At 37.5% G+C, this 24182-nt stretch overlaps 2 protein-coding genes across 5 annotated transcripts in view; one reads left to right on the top strand and one right to left on the bottom strand.

The window, feature by feature from the left end:
* The window catches only part of elapor2b (endosome-lysosome associated apoptosis and autophagy regulator family member 2b), a 32208-nt gene extending 26552 nt beyond the window's left edge, over positions 1-5656 (bottom strand). For both annotated transcript variants that reach the window (XM_022671849.2, XM_022671850.2), the window contains exons 1-2: positions 5366-5656; positions 319-439 (exon numbers count right to left, since the gene is read on the bottom strand). In XM_022671849.2, coding sequence (XP_022527570.2) covers positions 319-439; positions 5366-5458 — 214 coding nt within the window. In that variant the 5' untranslated portion in view covers positions 5459-5656. The remainder of the gene's footprint in view (positions 1-318; positions 440-5365) is intronic.
* A 3696-nt stretch (positions 5657-9352) lies between these two features.
* On the top strand, positions 9353-22066 carry dmtf1 (cyclin D binding myb-like transcription factor 1). Of its 3 annotated transcripts, none has more exons than XM_007252374.4 (17): positions 9353-9462; positions 11481-11593; positions 12669-12791; positions 12871-12962; positions 13053-13155; positions 13264-13340; positions 13937-14094; positions 14204-14236; positions 14324-14433; positions 15505-15733; positions 15840-15991; positions 16699-16851; positions 19309-19394; positions 19569-19727; positions 19859-20071; positions 20965-21100; positions 21191-22066. In XM_007252374.4, the coding sequence occupies exons 2-17, from the start codon at positions 11488-11490 to the stop codon at positions 21226-21228; spliced, it is 1968 nt and encodes a 655-aa protein (XP_007252436.3). In that variant the 5' UTR covers positions 9353-9462; positions 11481-11487; the 3' UTR covers positions 21229-22066. The 3 variants fall into 3 exon arrangements, with proteins under 3 accessions (XP_007252436.3, XP_022527568.2, XP_022527569.2); XM_022671847.2 differs by lacking the exon at positions 9353-9462 and adding an exon at positions 9474-9688; XM_022671848.2 differs by lacking the exon at positions 9353-9462 and having other exon boundaries at positions 11509-11598.
* Positions 22067-24182: the final 2116 nt, after the last annotated feature.

Below are 24182 nucleotides of genomic sequence, written 5' to 3'. Positions count from 1 at the left end.
AATTCACGAGTTGACGCAGACACAGTGTTCTTCCTGATCGACTAATTTTTCGGAATAAAATGGAATTTGACGAACAAAGAACAATAAAAAGTGGATTTTATATTTTAAAATATCACATATTATACACTGCCATACCAAGTATGAGTTCCAGCTTGGTCATAATGTACTATACATCACACTGATTAAATTTATGCAGGACTGACGGAGCCCTGAAGCAGCCTCAGACATACTCAATTGATTGTTAGTGTAAATCAAACTTGGCTCCATGTCTCATATTCTCTACCGCACCCACCCACCCACACACAGTTTGTCACTTACTGCAGTCAGTGCCTCTGACAGGCTCCGGGAGGCCAGTGCAGCTGCCCTGCCTGTGCGGGATGGCCACTCTCCAGCGTGCGCCTGTGCTGTCACATTCTGTGTACTCAAAGTAGTAATCTGTCTGGAATACACACACACACACAAACACACATACATATCAGTAAAGGTCACTGATCACAAAAAATGACAAGAAACCAATAGCATAGTCACATGGTAAGGTTGGGTGTGGCAGTGTTAATAAGCTATACTGCAATATTAAATACTATTTAATTAAATTAACCAGTAATTCTGTAAATAACCAAACAATGCTATACCATTTACACTGTATAAGGTGATATACTGCACTCTGGTGGAATAGGGGCTACCTGACCACCAGTGCTGTCATATGCAACAATCAAAAAAAGCATTAGCATCCCGTCTCCTAGTCATCCCATTGAATTTCCCTTTGCTTTTATTCTTTTTTTTAACTCCTAAAAACCCACCGATAGGCAGTCAAGATCCTCCCTGATTTTACTGTTTTTGTCCTTTTTCAGTGCTGCTCTTCTTAGTTTACTGCTAACATTTTTGCCTTTAGAATTTTGAAGTTCACTTTGTACTTTGGCACCTCTGTTTTTTGACCTCTTTTTGGATTGTCACCAACACCAAGAGGGTGAAGACTAGCACACACACATTGCCGAGTGGCATCACAGTGCACTCGGAGGAAAGTGCATCGACTCGGTTCCGATACATCAGCTCATAGACACCTTGTGCTGAGCGACATCACCCTTTGGAGTGACTGAGCTCTCTCAGGGCTCCGGTAGCTAATGACAAGCTACATGAACAGGATGTAAACTGGTATAACCCGCTGGACCACTCAGAGCCTGTTCCTTTTTTTATTAAACTATTATTTTGCATTTTTCAACGTTAGCAAGTGACAGGTTGGCTTACCCAGCATTAAAGATCTTTAAATCCCCTTTAATCCCAGGTTTATTACTTATTAGTTATTATTTTTTATGAAGTAACTATTTTGTTGTTAGGATCTATGAAACTGATGTTCATTATAAAAGTAGTAATAAAAGTGATTTTTTTTTACTTAAGTTTTTTTATGATTAAGAAACATCATGTAATCGATTGTCCTCTGTATAGGTGTGCACCTCAGTATTATATTGACATGATCGGAAGTATTAGTAAAATGGGTACACCTTAAAAACTAGAAAAAAAACTAAGAAACGGCAACCAGTCAAACGACAACCAGACATTTTAGTTTGCGATGTGAGTTGAGACAAAAACATATTAAAAAGTCAAAAGGTTTCAGCAAGACTTGGTCTAAGCATAGCTAATTGACAAATCAATTTGAAGATCTTACACACACCCTCTATGAGAGACGGACAGGGAACAGTAGTCTATAGTCACCAGGGAGACCAGTAAGAGCCAAGTGTCTGTTGTCATGACAATTACTCTCTTCTGTCGGCCTGAGAGTGAATGGTAATGAATTGGAGTCTGACTTTTACTGATAACGGCTCTAAATAAAGAGGCCACCGAGCACCTTGCTGCCGTACACACTGCACTGAGTGTATGAGCGAGCATGGAGAGATAAGGCTGAGCTTTGTCATGCTAATAAGTGTTCCCTCCTGTAAAACAAACTGGAAATCTGCTCTCTTCCAGGTCTAAGAGCCTACGAACTGTGAAAAACAGCCACTGACATGTCTGATATACTTCTCTTAGTGGGGAATCTGTGTTAATATATCTGTATACACCTCTACATTTAAGAGATACTAATCAAAGAGGACATAGTACTGCAGTATTGTTAGGCTTTTTTAAAGGGAGCCAGATTTTTTAAATTACTCAAAACATTTTATTTAATATTTGAAAAACATAAACACAAAGTTTACAAATTACAAGTAATCTTGATATTAATTAATTAAAAACTGAATTTCATTTTAGAGTAACTGTAACAGTACAGGCAATTAAAAGAATAAAATATGCTGCATTTATTTTAAATAGCTTTCATAACACAGTGGTGCATTTTACTGCTTCCACTTTTAAGTGAAAGAAAAATCAGAAACATAATCATGTGCCACTAATAATGTATTTTTTAAAGTAATGCAGAAGGCCAATTAATATCTGTCCACGGGCCAGAATTGACCCCAAGGCCAGACTTTGGACACCCCTGGGTTAGGTGATATAGCAAAATTAAATATGTTTAAGGGAAATGGTGATACATCACATGATACAATGAAATCGAAGCAAATTTTAATGTATCAGTACTTACGCCATAAGCACAACATATGGTATATTTAAAGTAAAAGTCTGTACGTTTCAGTAATTTAGAGATTTGCAAATGGTGAGAATGAGCAGGTGCACAGAGAACAACATGCATTGTGGTCTCCTTTGAAAATGTTCAGCTCATCAGCTCTCTTTAGTTCTAAGACTAAGTATGCCATTCTGAGCTCATCTTCACGTTCGCAGAAGCTCTTGTATCAGCACCGCAGTTGCTCAGATAACCAGCACAAGCTGTTAAAAGCTATGTGATGTGGCAAAAAATGCATGGAAAACCTACCAGACCACTCTGATTTTAGAAAGAAAATATTTGGTATGACAGAGATGGTGGAGGTAGCACATTGATGCCATTTATTTGAATATTTTGTCTCTTCCCCACTCAGGAATATTACTGGTTTCAATAAAAAATCTTTCACATTGCTGCTTTAAACAGTGAATAACTAACTCTGTATCTAAGTAAGAGTTTCACAGTTTTTTTTTAGTGTCATCCCTAAAAACCCCCCAAAAACAAAACAGATTTCACACAAACAACCCATGTACATTCCTTTTAGAAGTAAATCGAACTCAGCTGGTAAACTACATAGCAAGCATAATATTATAATCTTGTTGTAAATGGTTTTGAATATTGATACTTAATATACTAAAATATTGCCCAGTCCTAACTGTAAGGAAATATTTGCATTACTTACAGTGTATTTATGTATAATTTTATGCATTGATTTCACTGGTCTACACAGCATTTAATCTGCTGTGAAGTGAAGTGGCAACCCAGAGAGCCAGAGAAATCATTAATTGTAACATGATAACCCACCATTCACAGAACAGCCATGCAGTCATTAGCAGTGTGTAACTAAGCTAAATGGTAAAAGCACTGCTAATGGTTTTCTCCCCTTTCACCAGAGCAACACAGCTTACACAGAGGCAGGTGCTGCTCACTGGGGAATGCCTGGTTACAGCACACCATGAAATGATGGGTGCATTGAACTCACAGTGCACCTGCTGTTGGCCCTGCCCCCACCCAGGATGTGTGGATGTGTCACAGAGACACACAGAGAGACAGAGAGACAGAGAGAAAGAGAGAGAGAGAGACAGAGAGTGACAGAGCTATAATGAGAGAAATCTAAACAAATACGAAATTAAACCTTTGCTCTATTTTAATGCACATGCTCCACCCCAGACAATGGAAAGCAATGGGTGTCGATGTCCTACAAAACTGATTTAAAATGGGTAAAAAATGAGAACAATGGGTAATAGGCAATAATGCCTGACTACAGATAATGGCACAAGGTGCTATACATATACCCCTAGTCTTTAATTACATTTATACTGTTTTATCCACTATTTTTATACACAGTGTACACATAATAACTAAGCCAAGATGGGAAGATGACATTAGACCTACAGTCTGCGTGTATCAATTTCAGGTCCTTGCTTTTTTCTGGCATGCCATAATCTGAGAAATCAATAAATATATAAGTAACACTAAAAAAACGTACATTGTATTTTTGTACATCTGTTCATTAGGCAGCTATCAGCATACAGGTAAAACAAGTTTAGGGCATGTGTTTCCACTTTCACTTATTCCTTTATTTAAGGCTCTGTATATTTAGCTATATAAACTCATATATAGCTTAACATTTTTTAATGAAGCATAAGAATTACAGAGTATATATAAAATATAAAGATGTTATTCTGGGTTTTAACTGTAAGTTCTCTACTGTCAACTTTACTTTGAATCTGATCATGTTCAGGAAACACTATTTTTAATGTGTTTCTTGTTTAATTTAATTTGCTTACTGTGTCTTCTAACTGCCTTAGTAACCTAAAAAAAAAGCTGTGTCCACTATAAAATACATGAAGGAGTTAAATTTGCTGGTTGATGAATGAGATGTGTAGTCAATATAATTGTTTTGTTTAGTTGTAACCCCTTTTTGGCTGTATGTTTTAATCATATTGGATGTATTATGATGCTTAAAAAAATAATAAAAACAAAAAGCTTTCCCCGAGCTGCTGCTGCTCGCTGATTGGTCAGCCGCGCCTCGTCGTTTTATGATAGGACCCTCGTATTTATAGGCTTTTTATTTAATAAAACCAACAATAACAAACCAACCATATTTCTTTTTCGCACTTTGTTAGTTTACAAACAGCACATATCCACTAGAACCGCTTATAACACGCCTATGACAGCTATTAGTGCACAATTTCACCTGTTTAGGTTCAATTTGCTGGTTGATCAATGACATTTGTGTTGTCAGTATAAATATTTTGCTAAGCTTGAAAACTCTTTTGGTTGTATGTTTTAATTATATTGAATGTCTTTGCTTGTATTATTATGTATTTGGAAATTAACAAAAATAAATAAATATATTAAAAATAAAAAAAGCTTTACTAGAGCAGCTGCTGCTCGCTGATTGGTCAGCCGCGCCTCGTCATCTTATGATAGGACCCTCGTATTTATAGGCTTTTTATTCATTAAATCCGACAATAACAAACCAACCATGTCTCTTTTTCGCACTTTGTCAGTGTGCAAACAGCACGTATCCACTTAAATCGCTTCTAATACGCCTATTACAGCTATTAGTGCACAATTACACCTGTTTAGGTTAGCTTAGCTCATTTCTTATCATCTCCTATAATTTTAGTGAACAGGCCCGAGATTTCTGCCCATATTAAGCCCAAACATAAATTCCCTTCTATTTAAATCAGCGTTTGAATGTTCATAACGCCGTGAGGACCGACAGTACGTGTGTAAAAGGCGGTATATTTATTAATCTCAGTCTCCGTTTACCTCCAGACACGGCGGCAAGTCTCCAGTAGCGCGCAGCCGCGGGAGCGCGCACACGAGAAGCGTCAGCCACCGACACGCAAACCGGAGCTCCATCTTCTGAGGAGAGGAGAGGATAGAAAGAAAGAGAGAGAGAGAGAGAGAGAGAGAGAGAGAGAGAGAGAGAGGGAGGTGTGCAGCACTTGGAGAGCAGTATTAACACGCCATGGTCCTCCGCTGGGTGCGTGTGTCCGTGAAGCGCGAGCTCGGTGCGTCTGTGGCCGCTGTGCTGTTATTAAAGCTCCTGTCGCTCAGACCACGGCTCCGAGTGGCGGAGAGCGGCGTCACGTGACTCCAGTCTGGCGTAGCTAACAGTGGCAAAGACCACATGGAGATAAGGCTCTAAAACATTAATGTAAGTTAAATAGTTAATGCAGAGCTAAGAAAAGTCTAACTTTTTATTTTTTTATTAGTATTTGAAATTTTTCCCATTTTTTTCAGTTTAGCTAGGCCAAATGTCCAACCCTTTCAGCTGTATATAAGCAGTATATCAAAAGAAGGGTGGAGACTAGAACATGCCTCCTTTGGGCATGTGATGTCAGACTCCACCTCTTTTCAGAGGAAAGCGCAGCAACTCGGTTTCCCATACATCAGCTCACAGATGCCTCGTGCTGATCGAAATCACCCTAGGAGTGATAAGGGAAAAGAGCGCCATCTACCCTCCCAGAGCAAGGCCAAATGTGCTCTCTCAGGGCTCCAGCAGCTGATGGCAAGCTACATGATCAGGATTCTAACCATCGATAAGACTAGCACGTCTACTCCGACACATGTGAAGTCAGACTCCGCCTCTTCTCCAACTGCTGCTGATGCAGTATTGACGAGTAGCAACACAGCGCACTCGGAGGAAAGCGCAGCGACTCGGTTCTGATACATCAGCTCACAGATGTCTCGTGCTGATCACCCTATAGTGGTGAAGGGAAAGAGCACCATCTACCCACCCAAAGAGAGCAAGGCCAATTGTGCTATCTCAGGGCTCCGGTAGCTGATGGCAATTTACATGTCAGAGATTCGAACCAGCAATCTCCTGATCATAGCGGCTGCGGCAGCACTGTACTGTGGAAACAAAAAAAGTGATTTTAGATGCAATAAATTATACAGATATTAACATACAGTTACAGATTTAAAGAAACTCAAAAAACGGAAAAAAAAGAATTGTTACAATGGAATAAAACTTTATATTTATAAGTAAAACTTTTCTCCTTTTTATTAGAAAAACTTTTATTCTTTATTTTTGCCGTTTAAGCTCATCAGGTCCAGTCAGTAATTATTCCAAATATTATACAAGATTTAGTGTACAAAAATGTACTGCCAGGTAAAGTGCCTAGGCTAAAAATTTAACAAAGTATGTTTAGTATTGTAAAAAATATATATGAAATGTATATTAAAAACAAATTGACTGTTTAAAAAAGTAAGGGGCACGGAGCCCCTAAAGTGACATCACGTTTAAAAAAAATTATGTGTGGCCACAGCTTATTCACAATACCATTGTGAACAAAGACTATAGTCACTGACTGACTCACTACCCAAAAAAAGCACTTTTAATAAGGCAGAGGATGGAAAGAATTGTACCCCTCTTGTGGCAAGACACAGTGTCTTATCAGACCACACCTGTAATTGTTTTCATAACAAGTACCAAGAGCAGAATTTTGGAACCACTAACAGATTCCTAGAATCTGGTCACCCAGAAACAAAGGGATAACAGAGAGACAGGTAACCAAGAATCCAACGGTTCCGCAAATGGCTCTCATTTGTGGAGATGGGTGTACCTTACAAAAGAACAAACATCAGTGCAGCTCTCTGCCAATCAGGCTTTTATGGTAGAGTGGCTAGATAGAAGCCAGCCATTCCTCACTAAAAGGCACATGACAGCCTGCTGGGTATCTGCCAAAAAGTCACTGGAAGTAACATTCTCTGGTATAATGAAATGGATAGTAAACTATTTGGACACAATTCCCAATTTTGTCACTGCACTGTCGTACTGCACAGGTCGTACTGTATGACCTTACTGAGACAATACATTTTCTCACTTGTTCCCCACAGTCAGTCCTATCAATCCTGCAGATTTTTTTAGACCAGTGTCGCCCTCAACGATACTGTGTTAACCAAAGTAGCATTTTAATGAATATGTAATGTAATAAATAGCTAAAGTTATTACATTGTAATGTAATAACTTTACAATGTAATAAGTAGCTAAAGTTATGCCAAACTAACCCAATCTTTGTCAATCATGTGTTTAAAAGTGTAAAAAAAAAAAAAAACAGTAACACAAAACAATGGAACATGCAAAACCATTTGGATTTTTTCCTTTCATAGCTCAATTGTATTTCTTATGCTTCAAAGATTAACAATGCTTTCACAATGCATTAGTTTAACTACATCTATAGCATGACGTGGGAAGTAAAACATGCGCAGTGCTGGTTCTAAACACCACGTCTCCACCCAGCATATTCAAATAAGACAAGAGAAAAAAATAGCCAGTCACTACACTAAAGGTGTGTAAAAAACACTGAAATGACATCTGTTTAATAAGGCTGTTAAATAAAGTGGTCTAATTAGGGTTTTCACCTTCCACCTTCTTTACAGGTTATTTACATAAATTATCAGAATAAAATAAATATTTAAGTGATTCTGAGCATGGCACTGTTGTTGTATGAGGGGCTTGTTTTAAGTGTTTCTAGAACTGCTAATTTCAAGGCTGAATAAACGTCCTCATTTTCTCAGACATGTCCTCTTTTTGTAATAAAAAAATATTTTAGAAACAGGAATGCTATTTCATAAAATGTCCATGTGCTCCCCTTCTTTATCAGTAGATGGCGCTGTTGTTATTGAAACGAGTTCAGGTAAGCGTGGGCGATATTTGCCCTTTCTGGTCAGTGTGACGTTTCAACGTTTTTTTTTTTTTTTTTTTTTTCCACTTAGTATAATGCAGAAGAAATGTTATTTATTAATTCATAAAATGTTCTACTTTTTCATTTCAGCCACTAACAAACAGAATTTTAAGAAAAAGGGAAAAATAATTCTGATTTTTAGATTTTTGCATCGTGTATGTAATCCAACCTGCTTTTGATACAAAAATGAACAAACCAGAAAATTAAGTAGGGTAAAATTTTTAGTTAAAAAAATCTAAAAACTTAAAGTTATGTTTTTAAAAGGTTGGGGAAAAATATAATTGGATGGTAAGTGTAACTATTATCAATTTAATTGTCTGACAATTTAAGGCTAACTTCTGAAAATTTTGAAAAATAAATCTTCACTCAATTTTTTTATTTTTTCATCTTGTAACAATGGTAAGTTGCATTATACCGTCAGATTTCTGTTACAAGATGCAAAAAAATGAAAAAGAGAAGAGTATTTTTCAATTCAAGGCAGAAATAAAAAAATAAAGATTGGAAAAACAGAACAATTTCGTTTTATACCTAAATTTCTATATTCAAATTTAGCCTGAAAACGGTCAGATAATTGAACTGATAAATGTTACACTGTCATTGGATGAAAATAAATAGAAAAAAATAACAGCACTTGTTGACTGGAGAATTTCTGATTACTTAAAAATACTTCTATTTACTGTATTTTTAATTAATCTGAAATTCTCCAGTCAACAAGTGCTGTTGGGTTTTTTCTTTTCTATTTTTGAATGAATTTGTTGCCAGGTCACAAATCTAAAAATTAAATGAATATTTATTTTTCTAACATTGTAAATTTGAGGAGCAGAAATGAAAACTAGAAAACTTTGTTGAAAAACTTCTTCACTATACTGAATAATGAAAAAAATAAAAAAATACACGATTTTAGACCCAGTGCTGTTTTTTTGTATTTCAGCCTTAAACACTGATCCCACAAACACCTCATATTAACTCTGGTCTGCTTTAATATAAAGAGATTTATTAATAAAGCGCGTTTAGAGGAGCTGCAGGTCAGTATGAGTATGAGTATAAGCAGCAGCAGCGAGAGGTGACATTAGTGTCGGAAGTGAGCGGCGCTGGTTTCCGCCGTGCTGCTCCTCCATCCTGGCACTTGTCTCCATCCTGGTCCCTGCGAAGTGCCCGGACCCAAAACAGGAAGTAAGTAGCCCGATCTAACTCTAAATTCTCCTTCTGTATCGGAGCTGGTCCGCTCCGGCTCCCGCAGCTCTGCTCTGCTTCTCCCAGACGCCGAGCCGCTATCTCCCCGCATTCAGCCCCGCCACAGCCGCTACAGCAGCTTCGCTCCATACGAACATGGCGCCTCAATTTTTCCCCTCTTTACTAAAAGCGCAGAGATTAGCTGAAGCACAGCGACAGAACCCGGGTACACACAGCAGCGGCGCTAGCAGCTAGCTTTAGGATAAATATGTGGCTTTTAATGTGTGGATATTCTTAAATTATGTAGTCAAACATTTAGTCTTTACACACATTTTAGCGAATATAACTTAGCTAAGCTAAGCTAGCTCTCTCTGTTATTGTAACTTAAATAAATAATTGAAGCTAAAGTGTCCTTAGCCAGCAAGCTAACTATCAGCTAACCTAGCTTAGCTACATCTCTGTACAGGACCAGAGTGATGACAGGATACACACATACTTTATACTAAGGCTGAGGATTATTACACACAGCTGTTTCCTAGTAACTTAACTTACTTAAACTGCTGTTTGTTGTAACCAAATTAAACTTTATTGTTAATTATTATGTTTTTTTATTTCTAAATCTAATAACGCATACAGCTCTGGAAAAAAATAAATAGATACATTTTTGAGTTAAAGGAACATTGTTTTTTTATTTTATAAACTACGGACAATATTTATCCCGAATTCCAAATAAAAATATTGTCAATTAGAGCATTTATTCACAGAAAATGAGAAACGGCTAAAAATAACAAAAAAGGTACAAAGCTTTCAGACCTCAAAAAAAAAAAACAAGTTCATATTCATAAATCAATATTTGGTGGAATGTCCCTGTTTTTTAATCACCTGATTTTATGCATCTTGGCATGTTCTCCTCCACCAGTCTTGCACACTGCTTTTGGATAGCATTATGCCATTCCTGGTGCAGAAATTTAAGCAGTTCAGTTTGGTTCGATGGCTTGTGATCATCCATCTTCCTCTTGATTATATTCTAGAGGTTTTCAATTTGGTAAAATCAAATAAACTCATCATTTTGAAGTGGTCTCTTATTTTTTTCCAGAGCTGCATATGTAACTATGTAAAACTTGTACTGGTCAGTCTCAAGCAGTTTAACTAATTTTTTATTTTTTTTTACAAGGTTTCTAATTCGAAGGTGGTTACATTTTTCTCAGTCCTGTTGCTTTCTTGTTTAAAAGCAAGTCCACTAATTTCTTTGATTTTCTCTCAAGAAAGTCTATTGACAAAAGTTTGGACTCATTTTCATGTTTCACTTCATCCCAAGTTCATGTCTCCTTTAAATTGTAATTTTAATGCTGCTCCTTGGACTGACCTTAAACATTTTTATAAATAAAATCTAATATGTATTCTCCAATAAAGAAATAAGTGTTCTAAAAATCGTGTCATGTTATTGTTTATTAAAAATCAGTGAACCCAAGTCTTTGTGCTTTTTTGATTTCCTATAGTGATTCCCCACACCATGAAGAGATGGTTAGATGATGCCACTTACCTGTGATCTAATATACACTAATACAGTGGCCCGTATCCTAATATATTGAAGTCTTTTCATGCTTGATGTTAAAGTTGTTTCACCGTCCAGAGTATGGACAGTGAAAACTGAAATATAGTTAATGTTCTACATGTTTATACTGTCAGTTTTTGTTTTTTAGTGTCACATACAGTTTAATGGGAATGCCACAGTTTTTTTTGTGAGGACCTGTTTTCAAAAAGTAGTAGCAGGTTTTAAAGTTTTGATAGTATAAGTCCTCAGGGGTCATCAGTATCTGGTCCTGAAAGACCTGAGTCCATCATGGTTTGATGTTTCCCTGTTAAAACACCTCTGATTTGAACTCATCAGTAATAGATGTGAGCGGGAAAATCAGATTAATCAGAGGAATTACTGTACTGGCCTTTTAGGACTCTATTTATATAGGCTGTGCATGTGTAATCATCTCTAGATCTCTTTATCTCTCTGGTTCCTTCAGGCCGAGCATGAACACAGGAGATGTCTCAGGTGCTGTGACTCTGGACTCAGTCAATTCTGTCACTTTCACCCAGGACACTGATGGCAATATCATCCTGCACTGCGCTCAGGACGGTAAGGTAATATTTAATTGCTACATGTCCAGTGAGTTGCACAAACTACATAAGCAGTGTTTTTAATTCAGAAATAGAAATTTTCTACTATTTGAAGTTAAGCCTATATGGAAAAAAAGTGGACCAAATTTATTAAACTAACAGCAGTCCAGGTCTTGGCCTGATGTTTGGGAGGTCACAAGCTGTTAACTCTTGCATTTTTCTGTGGCTTGGCCTTATCTCTATATATAACCCTAAAACTGCATGAGATGCATGAAGTGACCAGGTGTTAACAGGGTTCCAAAAAGCACAATTGGCTGTGTTTTCTTTATGGAGGTGGGCCGGCCCCTCCCTCTCTAAATACAGTGCAATACTTGCCAGTGTGGGCATTTGTAACAAAATTGCAGTAATTTTCTTTCTCCAAGCATGTCTTAGTGTTTTGTTTTTGACTGCAGAGAAAAGGCATGAGCTGGTTTAATATGGTTTAGGGTGACATTTTGTTAAAAAATAGGTTTCATACAGTCACACATAAACATACACATAAAAGAGTCTTAGTTTTCTTAGTAATAAGCTGAAGTATATTTAATTATCTTTATTAGGGGTCAATATGGCTCTAAAATAATATCACAATAATTAATGGTATTTTCGCGATTACGATACTCTTGGAGATAACTGACAAAACAGTGAATTAAACAAATTATTTCAAAAATACACTATTGCACGATGCTATTGATGAACTCAATATATCCAGGATTAAAAAGTACAATAAATGATACTGGACAGATATATATATATATATCTGTCTCTAGTAGATATATAATGAAAAATGAGAACAGTGTGAATTTTTCTTTTGCTAAAAACAGCAAAAAAGTGGTACCCTGATGTGATAATTATTGAGCATTATTATGCAAGCATTTTATCTCTCAGTATGTCTTGAATGCCGGTTATTTTATAAATATGGCTTTAATACTGTGCTACATGAATTGTATATTGTAGGAATCTGGCCTATTGTGTTCTACATGTTTGAGTAAAAGCTGTAAAAGTGACATAACTGGATGTAACAGAAAGTTACATGTTAATACACATGACTCATGCAGATGATGGAGGTCTGGGATCAGATGAAGAAGCTGAATCTATGCCTAAGCGATTGCGACTGTCCAAAGACGACACTGATGACTCCCCTGATACTCCCTCCAGCTACTCTGTGTTCACACTTCCAAGTGAGTAGACCGCCAATGTGAATATATACAGAGAGTGTGTGTTAAAACAAAGCTAACACTCTCCAAACACGTTTTTCAGTTTCAGAGAGTGATGAGAGCTTTGAGGTGACAATGACTGCTACAGAGATGAAGGATGAACTGGAGGAGCAGACAAGCGAAGCTCAAACACAGGTACCATCCTCCCGTCAACACATGGCACCTGTAAAAATGACTGTTAGGCATGCTATCAGGGTCTGAGAGTGTGATGTGTGTATTTCTCAGGAGGACGAGAACCTCTCCTCCTCACACAAAAGCAGTGACATGTCTGCAGTAAGTCAAGCCTGGTTTACTACAAAAGAGGACAAAGACACACTAGTGAACAAAGGTACATATCTCTGACACAAACAAAAAAGTGTTACTTAGAAGACAATAAGCAACAAAACTGCATGTTTGCCAGAAAGAAATTCCATAAGATGTTCTTTTTTTTCTCAAGGTCACAAGTGGAAACAGGGTATGTGGTCAAAGGAGGAGATTGATATATTGATGAATAACATTGACAGCTACCTCAAGGTAAGCTCTCTTGAACAAGATTTTCTAAACAATGGGACCAGAGCAGTTTTTAAAGGCAATTTAATATTTTATATAATGTTTTAGATTTGATTTTTATACTTTTATAAAAATTCAATTTTATTAAAAAAAGGCAGATAAAATGAAAATCTGAGAAAATTAGAAAATGATACATCTTAGAAATAACATAAAAGTTAACACATGAAATTAGTAAAGAATGAAGACAGTTCTGAAACTTATAAAACCAAAACTGAATGAACTGTTTAGTACTTACTGTACTGTAATTTTGTAGCGAATTACATACTAATCTAATTACCTACATTTCTGAGAAACTTTCTTTAATTAATGAACCATTAATTAACACTTACCAGGTAACAAAGTGTTTTAGTAGCTTTATGAAACTTTTAAGAAACTAATCTTAGCATGGTAGTCAGTTTTCAAGTGTCACAATGCTTCTCAAGGAACAATTAAAACAATTGAAAAGTGGATAAAATTACCAGATGTTACCAAATACCATCTTTAATTTAAATAATTAATAATAATAATCATATAGACTAATTTGACTCTCATACAGACCATTAAGTGTTTTTACTCTACAGAACCGGGGCATCCAGGACCCCACAGAGATCATCTTTGAGATGTCCAAAGAGGAGAGGAAGGATTTCTACCGCAGCATTGCATGGGGTTTAAACCGTCCACTTTTTGCGGTGTATCGGCGTGTGCTGCGAATGTATGACAATCGCAACCATGTAGGCAAGTAAGTGTGCAGAGCTACAGACACTTCACGTCAGTAATGACAACTAGGTTTACTTCCTTACGCATATTTTATGATGTGATATTGAGAGAAGGCTTGACTTGTGTTTCAGATACACTCAAGAAGAGATTGAAAAACTAAAAGAGTAAGTCCCGTCATTTCACTTTTCCTTTTGTATATAAGTCGATTATTTTCTGAAGGGTGTTAGATAAGTTTGTGTGTGTGTACACAGTCTCAGACAGAAGCATGGAAATGACTGGGCCACCATTGGGGCAGCTCTAGGCAGAAGTGCTTCATCAGTGAAGGATCGCTGTAGACTCATGAAGGACACCTGCAATACAGGTCAGCCCACAACACATTTACACTTAAACTGTAATTCAGAATAACGGGTGAGACTATAGCTACATTCACATTACAAGCCACGTTGCTCAAATCAGATTTTTGGCTCTGATCAGATTTGGCAGATCTTGACGGTTTACATTCACAAATGTAAGTGATCTTTATCTGTGTGTGATGTGAACAAATGTGTCCCTGAAACGTCTTACATGTGCACACTGATATGTGTATAAACGTCACCTTCTTCACCAACAAAAAAAAGTCATATTAGAGAGACGAGAGACTCGTAGCTTTATAAAGGGAAATGGATGAGTTAGCAGCTCACATGTGGAGCATCTTTTGCTGGAGTGGAGAAACAGTAAACAGCTGGTCTGAAGTTCATGCTCAGGTCGAGGAGATGAAAAAAGGCCAGGTGGTTTGCTTTTGCTGTTTTTGCAGTTATAGCTGCACAGCTGCATCAAGAGTATATGTATACGTATCCGATTTAGGACCACATGTGAAAGTGGCACGAATCTGATTTAAAAAAATCAGATTTGGCATGTTCACACAGCCATGAAAAAATTAGATCTGAGCCACATTTAGCAAAAAATCTGATTTGAGTCACTTTAGCTTGGTAATGTGAACATAGCCTTGGTTGAGCCAGATAAATCTGGTTATTTTTTTCCTTCAGGGCTGAATTAGATTATTAGATTATATTAACTTGTGTTTTGACCTTTAATTTGGTTCATATGTACAACACTTATTTTAACACTGTAGCTCTTAATTCTCCTCTGTTTATTGCATATATCTTTTTGGTCGTTTTTTTAAGTATCGGTTCAGGTGTCGCTTAAACACTGGCAGTTTATTATACCAGTACCTAATAACGCATCATATTTCTCTCGTTTCGTATGAGCTTGAATCTCGAATCCAAAATGTTCAGCAGCATCATCCAGCTGATGTGGGCCTAGTTATTCGTGCTAATTGCTAGTCAAAAGCTTGGAAGCCAGCTTGTCAATCTGCCTGCTTTACTTATTATTAAGACATTTTTTAAAGAAGTTAGGAGCTAAATGAGTGAACCTCATCCTGTCTCTGTTGCAGGTAAATGGACAGAAGAGGAGGAGAGGCGGTTGGCGGAGGTGGTGCACGAGCTGACCGGCACTGAGTCAGGCGATATGGTGACTCAGGGTGTGTCGTGGGCGTCTGTGGCAGATATGGTTGGCACACGCTCAGAAAAGCAATGCCGCTCTAAATGGCTCAACTACCTGAACTGGAAACAGAGTGGAGGGACAGAATGGACCAAAGAGGACGACCTCTTCCTTATCCGAAGGTCAGTGCGTGTATGCAACTTAATACATTAAGTATTATACTGTCGATAAAATGAGTTTTAGCACTGAATATGATGTCTGTGGTAAATTGACTTTCTGTTTGTATAGGATAGCTGAGCTGGAGGTAAAAGATGAGAATGAAATTAACTGGGATATTCTTGCTGAGGGGTGGAGCAGTGTCCGCTCACCCCAGTGGCTTCGCAGCAAGTGGTGGACAATTAAAAGACAAGTGGCAAATCATAAAGAACTTCCCTTTGCTGGTAAGTCAAGCATAAAATACAAATTTATACCAATAAAATGCGTTTTTTTTTTTTTTTATGAGTCACATATGTATATCAGTAAGATAATTATGTAACACTATGTTATCCAATTCATAATTGTGAAAAGGCCTGTAATAGTAGTCCACTTTATCAGTCCAAGGGCTTGTTTCACCTATTTCTTTTACTTATTAAGTAAATTGCTGTCTCATTAGTTTGAGACACTAAGTTGTTAGTTTGAGACACAATTTTTATTAACATGTTTGCTGCACCTCATCTAATTAAACAGTTGGGTCAGTGTTCTTTAAGTACCGGTACTGTTGATATCCCTGATCCACAGTACAGGCCAAAAGTTTGGACACACCTTCTCTTTTTCAATACGTTTTTCTTTATTTTTATGACTATTTGCATTGTAGATTCTCACTGAAGGCATCAAAACATAGTCTGAAAACGCATTGAATGAGAAGTTGTGTCCAAACTTATGGCCTGTACTGTATGTAAAAATGCATATTGTCAATTATATAAGAAAATGAATCACAATATAATAAAATTCATATTGTCATATTGCTCAGTACTGTTTGCAGTTGTTTTTGTACCTGAAAGTCACGTGAGCATTAAAACTGCTGAAAGAAGACCTTATTGTTTTGACGGACAGTATATGTGCGAAGTTAGATGTTCACTTATTTTTTGTTGCGTGTGTGTGTGTAAAGTCTTGTTAAAAGATCTACAAGATGTTGCAGAGGCACCATCGCCTCCAGTGAATAAGGTTGTGGTGGTGGGTTCTCGCTCTGCTAACGCCTCTCCCAGCCCCGTCACAGCACTGCAGATCCCCGTACAGATTCCAGTGCAGATCACACATGTCTGTGAGTACAATTTCTGTTACTTACCTTTATAACTGCGTACAGTAGCATGTTTTAGTTTCGTACACAATAGGAAAAAAAATACTTAAAAATAAAAGTGCTTCAAAAGGTTTTTTTTTTTTTTAAATGAATGCCATTGAAAAATCACTTGGGGTTCCACAAGGAACAGCATTTAAAGTGTAAAGACTCCTTTAAGGTCTAAAAATACTCTTTTTTTATGTAAAGCTTTTAAAGGTTATCCACACTACATCACACATAGCTCTTCAGGAAACCTAATCATTAATGTATGGTCACATAAAATTGCAAGTTTTAACACAGATTTAAAACAAATACAAATCTATTTCCTCAAACCTAGGCACCAACAAAAACACATCTCTTTCAGATGCTCTCAGCAACCAAAACTCCTGGTAAAACTGAAACGCCAGTAATGATTGCAGCGCATTGATCAAATATTCAATCGAACACAAAAATCAGATTTCAGTCTGAATAATGCCTTTAACTACCAAGTAGGGCTGGACCCGAATATTCGGGTATTCGGATATTCGTTCGTTGAGTAGGTATTCGGTTTTTAATTTTGGTATTCGGATATTCGTTTTTTTCCTCCTTTCCAGAGTTCCACCTCACTCTAACCACTTCTGTTCTCGCGGGTCCCGTCAGAATATCTTGCGCGCGGGACAGAACTGAACTGTTATTGGCTGGAGCGGGAGTTTAATCCAGACGATGCGGGAGCAAATTAATAAATAGTTAAGAAAACTGTAATAATTGTAAAAAAAAAAAACCTAAAGAAAACTCTCAACGCGCAGGATGGACCGACACACACACGCACACACCGATGGTGTTTGGACTGGGGTAAGGAACGGGACCACACTATTCAGCGCTGCTGTTTTAATAAATATATAAGTAAATTTGAAGCATTAAATGTAGTTTATTTAATTTATATTAGGAACGTGGGGCGGGAGCGGCAGAAATGTGTATGTGGCGGGCGGGCGCGGGATTAAAAGAAGCAATTTTTTTGCGGCGCGGTAACGAGACAGAAACGCGGGAGCGTGGAAGAGTGGGTTTAAAAATCAGTCTCGCGCAGACCTCTATTATACATGATAAAAAAAATGCAGGCTCTTCAAAATTGATTTATATAATAAAACGTAAGGGGTAATGTGGCAACAGTAGGGGCTAAATCGGTTACAAAAGCCTGGCCTACAAAAATGATGTCTGAACGAATTTCCTCTTATCTAATATAATTTAAAATGGTTTAAAAATATAAAATAATTTCTAAGCAAACGAAATATTTAATATTGAGCTTATAGCCCAAGTGCAAAAATACAAAATCAGTAATACGGCTATGCCCTGCACAATCCTTAAACCGAAATAGACCAAGTACAATAACGTCATTAACAATGACTTTCCTCTACTCTAATATAATTTAACATGGTTTAAAAATATAAAATAATTTCTAAACAAACGAAATATTTAATATTGAGCTTATAGCCCAAGTGCAAAAATACAAAATCAGTAATATGCCCTGCACAATCCTTTAACCGAAATAGACCAAGTACAGTTTACAATGACTGTCCTCTAATATAATCAACAATGTTTAAGAATATAAAATACTTCCTGAACAAACGTTTTTTTTGTTTGTTTTTTTAAGCAAATAGCCTAAGTGTGAAAACACAAACAGCAATTTACTGGGCTGGCTTGCGCAGCGGAGAAACCGTGCAGCAGCAGCCTCGGTGTGGGGCAGCAGAAATTCCGGGATGAAAACACAAAGAAATCTGGGCTAAAAACACAGAAAAAATATGGGGTGAAAACACAAAAATCCGGGGTGAATATGTCTCGTCGGTCAGAGCAAATTGAACATTTTTCAGTGGATTAAAGGGGCCGTGATTTGCTTTTTTTTTTTTTTTTACCTCTTTTTTTAAAAACGAATATTCGAATATTTGCTTCGAATCAGTGCCGAATATCCGGAGCTCAAAAAACGCTATTCGGGCCAGCCCTACTACCAAGTGCTAAATTCTTTACAGGATCCAGTTCAGGCTAAGGGGATTTTTGCTCAATGTGGTTCAGGTCTGAGTTTTTCATGGCTGTGTGAACGTGCCAAAACCGATTCTTAAAAAATCATATTTGAGTCACTTCCATTCAGATCCATGGACATGCGGCATGAGAATGTGAACAGTCAAATCATAATTCATGCATTTTAGAGACCGATTCGTTCACATTACACACAGATAGAGGTCACTTACATTTGTGAATATGAACAGTCAAGCCAAATCCAGTCTGAGCAAAAAATCTGATTTGAGCAATGTGGCTTTAAATGTGAATGTAGACATAGTGATTAGGTGTAAACAGGTTCAAACTTACTATTTTTAAGGTTGTAATGATTGAATTTAAATGCAATAAGTGTAGTAACTGAATCATAAAACTGCAGTATTTTTTTTTTTTTTTTTTGACTCTGTTTTGGTGCAGCTTCTTCAGACAGTGCAAGTGGTACCCCTGAAAGTGGGACAATCACACTAAACTCTGGAGCTCTGCAAGCCTTTGAACTTCTACCAGTGAGTGACACAAGTATTAACATGTGCTGTCTCTTGATCACCATTAAATCCAGACCTTCTAACTGCATTACTTATAAACATTTCATGACAACTGGAATAGCTGCCTAAATTCAAATGCTTTAACACATTTATTGGTTTGTCTTTTCTCTTTCTTCTTTTCTTCTCTCTCTGTAGTCTTTCCACCTGCAGCCTACTGGCACTCCAGGAACCTATTTCCTGCAGACAGGGTCCAATCAGAGCCTGCCCCTCACGCTCACAGCCAATCCCACTGTGACGCTTACGGCTGCCGCATCACCAGGGTCTCCAGACCAGATTATCTTACATAGCCTCTCTGTGAGTGTGTGTGGGCCTTTATTTGAGCATACTTCATGGTTACATTGTGTTTATGAGCAGAAATGTATGATAAACTATTAACACAAATTCATTAATTCATTAATTTGTTTTTTGCTTACTTACTCCAACAGGCGGACAGTCTGACTGAGAACGTTACAGTGCAGATGTCTCACCCTGGCATCATCATCCAAACTGTGACCTCAGAAGACCTCCCCGACCCTCTCAACCAATCAGAGTTGACCACAGAGCAGGACTTGGCGAACGAGGAGCCTGCTGAGAGTCCAGACAGTTTGAAGCAGGAGGGAGAGTCTAGTGAGCCAAGCTCAAAAGCCATTACTGACAAGGTACTGTACAGTAGATAGACAAGCAAGTTCAGAAATTAGCACTGTACCCTGGTTATTACTGCAAATCATTTAGTTGAGTTGTAAATTGCAGTAACTAAATTTACAAACGCACCAATGGTTCAGTATTACTGTACAGCTGTGGCTACACTACATCACTTTTATAGTCATTGTAGATTAACTTACATTTTCCAGTTGAACTAAACACACTTAAACACTAAGGATCATATGAATTTAACCTGTTCCTGAACCAAACCCAACATGAGAACCCCAACAAACACTCATGCTGAGACAAAACCAAAGCAAAATGAGCTGTTGGTTAAAATGGAAAATAATATTGGTTTATATTAGAATCAGATGATTTTCAGCCATAATATGTTGTTTGTGATTGGCCAATATTTTGTTAACTAGTCTTGAGTAGGGTTGCAACAGTAAGTCGGTGTAATCGACAACGTCACCTATAAAAAAAAGTCGTTAAAGTGTGATGTAGCGAGATATCGCGCTTGAAAAAAAAGCGAGGAAGACAACACACGCATTGTGAGAAATAAAGCATCCTAATTGGGCTCCCCTTATCCTTAGTTGGACAATGAGGTTTCCGTGTGGGTGGGACTTGCATATATATATATATATATATATATATATATATATATATATATATATATAGTTTTGTAACCATCTTTGGATTAGAAACCTTGTAAAAAATTAAGTGAAGCTGCCTGAGTTTGACCAGCACATGTTTTAAATAGTTAAATATATGTGTATAGATTCAGAGTTAGAAAAAAAGATACAAAAACTAGTTTAATTCGGAAAAGTTACAATAAACAAATGGCACCCATTCGTGGAACAGCCCATGTAGTGATCTAAGTGATCAGTTGTGCTCTGTTTTCTTTTTCCAGCCTCAGGAATCTAAAGAGAAAGAGGAGAATTCTGGCATAAGTGACGGTACGGCGCTCATCGTCCCATCTCCAAGCAGCTTCATCCCAACCAGTGACATCACCACAGACTCTGTCCTTCCTGTTGGATCACTGACAGGTTAGAGTGTATATCTCCTGCTGAAACAGATGGGCTGCTACTTTCAGCTGCCTCTGTACTTAACATGTTTCCTCTTTCTTGCCCCTTTAGATCCCATTCTACAGAACCAGGAAGAAGGATCAGACTAAGGGCTTCCATGAGCAGGCAGAAAAATTGTGTGAACATCATGAAAGCAGAGCCATAGAACAGTTACAACTCCAGCCCAGTCCAGTGCTGGAGAACACTGCACAGGGTGGATGAGAAGCCAGCCAGCCAGCCAGCCAGCCAGCCATTCATAATACATCTTGCTGGTGTAGACGTATAGACGTGTAGATGGCAAGCATTAAAGCACTAATGATGAGGCTTTTTAGCTTTCCTGTAGTCACATGCCCAGCCAGTTGTTATAAGCTACAAGAAACAAGTGTGCTAAGCTGTTTCAATGAAATAGATAAACCTCAGTTTCTTACAGTCTTTGGCAACAAAGCATTCGCTACACCTAATTCTAATACTCCTACAGAGTGTTAACTACACAAACTGACTTATTCTGGTATTGTTATGAGCCAATTCTCACAACACAAGTAAAATTGTGGTGCACACATACAAACAGTTTACTTGTATACATTTATTGTATTAATCTATTCATCAGTATAGTATCTGTACATTTGTCATGATGCAGTTATGAACATGAAGGTACATAGAGCAACACATTTTTTATAGTCCGTTTAAAAGTAAATTCTTACACTGTTTTTGAAATATAACTATTTTAATGTATTTCTGAATATTGTTTTCCCAGTTATTATTATTATTATTATTCCTATTTTATGAGATTTGTCAAGATGCACTGGTTTCATGTTAGTGTATAGCACCAGGATGTTAGCCAAACTCTAAATGTGTGGACATCTGTTAATTTATCAAAGCGTTACATTTTTTCTATGTGAGTTTCTGCATTTGTGTTTATTTATTGAATAAACAAAATGTTATGCAGTATTTTGTCAGACGGCTAGTGTTTATTTTTTTTATAAGCATGTTTTCCACAGGATTACATGCTGGGTCACAATAAAAAGCTAAATCTCAATTTAGTAAATCAGTATTCCTCTTTAACTCAACCCCCTCCTTTGCCTTGGGAGAGGCAGCATCATTTAAGCTTTTATCCACATTAGGAGGTCTAATTTTTCTAAAGGACCAAATGCGTATTCAGGTTTTTTTTTAGTCTCCCAGCAAAGCTCCGTCTGATTTCACTAATGAGCTCTCCTGAGTGGAGCCTAATTAGTGCGGCTTTATGATTTTTGGACGTCAGTGCTCCTAAAGGACTGGCCTTGATTGTTGCAGTCTTAAAGGGATAGTTTAGCGTTAAAATAAAATTAACATGACTTATTGTATACCCTATATGTGGCCTATGAGCAAAGACACCAAGTCTACGTTCACATTACAAGCCACGTTGCTCAAATCTGATTTTTTGCTCAGATCGGATTTGGCTCTTTTGACGGTTCACACTCACAAATGTAAGTGATCTGTATCTGTGTTTATAAAGGGAAATGGATGAGTTGGCAGCTCATATGTGGAGCATCTTTTGCTGGAGTGGAGAGAAAACAGCTGGTCTGAAGTTAATGCTCAGGTCGAGGAGGAGAAAAAAGACCAGGGGGCTCATGTACTAAAGGTGCTTACGCACAAAAACATTGCGTACGCCATATTTCACGCTCACGTTCAGATGTACTAAATTTGACCTGAACGTGAGAAAGTGCGTTCCCCCACGGCACTTTCGTTTCGGGCGTACACATGTTTTTTTGTGCGTATATATTGTGTTTTTGTCATTTGGCGACACATAGAGGCGATGCATTGAAATTACAACTGTTAAGATATCCTTTATGCACACATTAAGCATTAGCATTATTGCACGTAAGCATTATTGGGTAAAATAAAGTCAATTAATCAGACAATTTCATTGGCTTACTGAAATAATCGTTTCCACTTGGCCAGATTATATAAACATGCATAAAAGTTTGCGCTGGAGTTGTTGGAGATGCAGAGTTGGCATTATTGGAAAATATTGCTAATGGCCAAATTCACTGAGAGCGCATTTTCCGTGACCGTTATGTTTTTTTGGCCCATGATGATGACTGGCTTATAAACCGGTTTAGATTTCCAAGAGCAAAAGAGGATAAGAAAACAAGTATGTGAGGTGTGGCTTTTTGGTAAGCAACTCATTTAAAGCATTTAAATGAAAGCATTTATTATCCATCTTAGAATAATTAATCTAAAACATGGATAATTATACGCTATGCGTGTATAATTATAATAATAATAATAATAATAATTATTATTATTATTATTATAACATTATACTCTGCGTAATTGAGGGAGGAGTCGTGGCAGGTGTGATGTTTTCGTGCACTTGCGTTTGATTTCAAGTTGATTGTGATGTACTAAGAGAAAGTACGTGGGATTCTGCCTACTCACGGTTTGATAAATCCAGATTTTTTTGGTGCGTACGGAACTTTTCAGGTCTGAGCGTACGGAACATTCTTGTAGGAAGTTCACGCAAGTCTTAGTACATGAGGCCCCAGGCGGTTTGCTTTTGCTGTTTTTTGCGGCTATAGCTGCACAGCTGCACCAAGAGATGTGTGAGTATGAGAGAGAAGCACGTAGTGCATGCGTAAAAGCGTGAAAAAGATGCATGAATTCAGATTTGATCGTTCACATTCATGTCGCATCTCCATGGATCGCATACGTATCCGATTTAGGAGCACATATGGAAGTGGCATATATCTGATTTGAATAAATCGGATTTGGCACCTTCACACAGCCATGAAAAAAAGTGTTCATATGGGAAATTTAAAGGCAGGAACACTCTACATCATTGTACATCTATCAGGCATGCTCAACCAAGTGGTATGAGGGTGCAACTTTATGTAATAGGACGGGGACAGAGAGACAATTGACCATCCATCCATCAATCCATCATGGTACAAGCATGATGGGCTATACCAAATAATACCAAACATTATGTGAGTTCAGCAGCTTAGGACTTTTCTTACTGCACTTTATCTGGGAAGTCAATAAGCCAACCAAGTCAAACCAAACCAGTAATTACACACACAGCAAA

Source organism: Astyanax mexicanus, chromosome 2 (assembly GCF_023375975.1).
Source record: "Astyanax mexicanus isolate ESR-SI-001 chromosome 2, AstMex3_surface, whole genome shotgun sequence".
Lineage (NCBI taxonomy): Eukaryota > Metazoa > Chordata > Actinopteri > Characiformes > Acestrorhamphidae > Astyanax > Astyanax mexicanus.
Note: the sequence above shows the minus strand (reverse complement) of the source record. Positions and strands in the feature narration are given on the sequence as shown.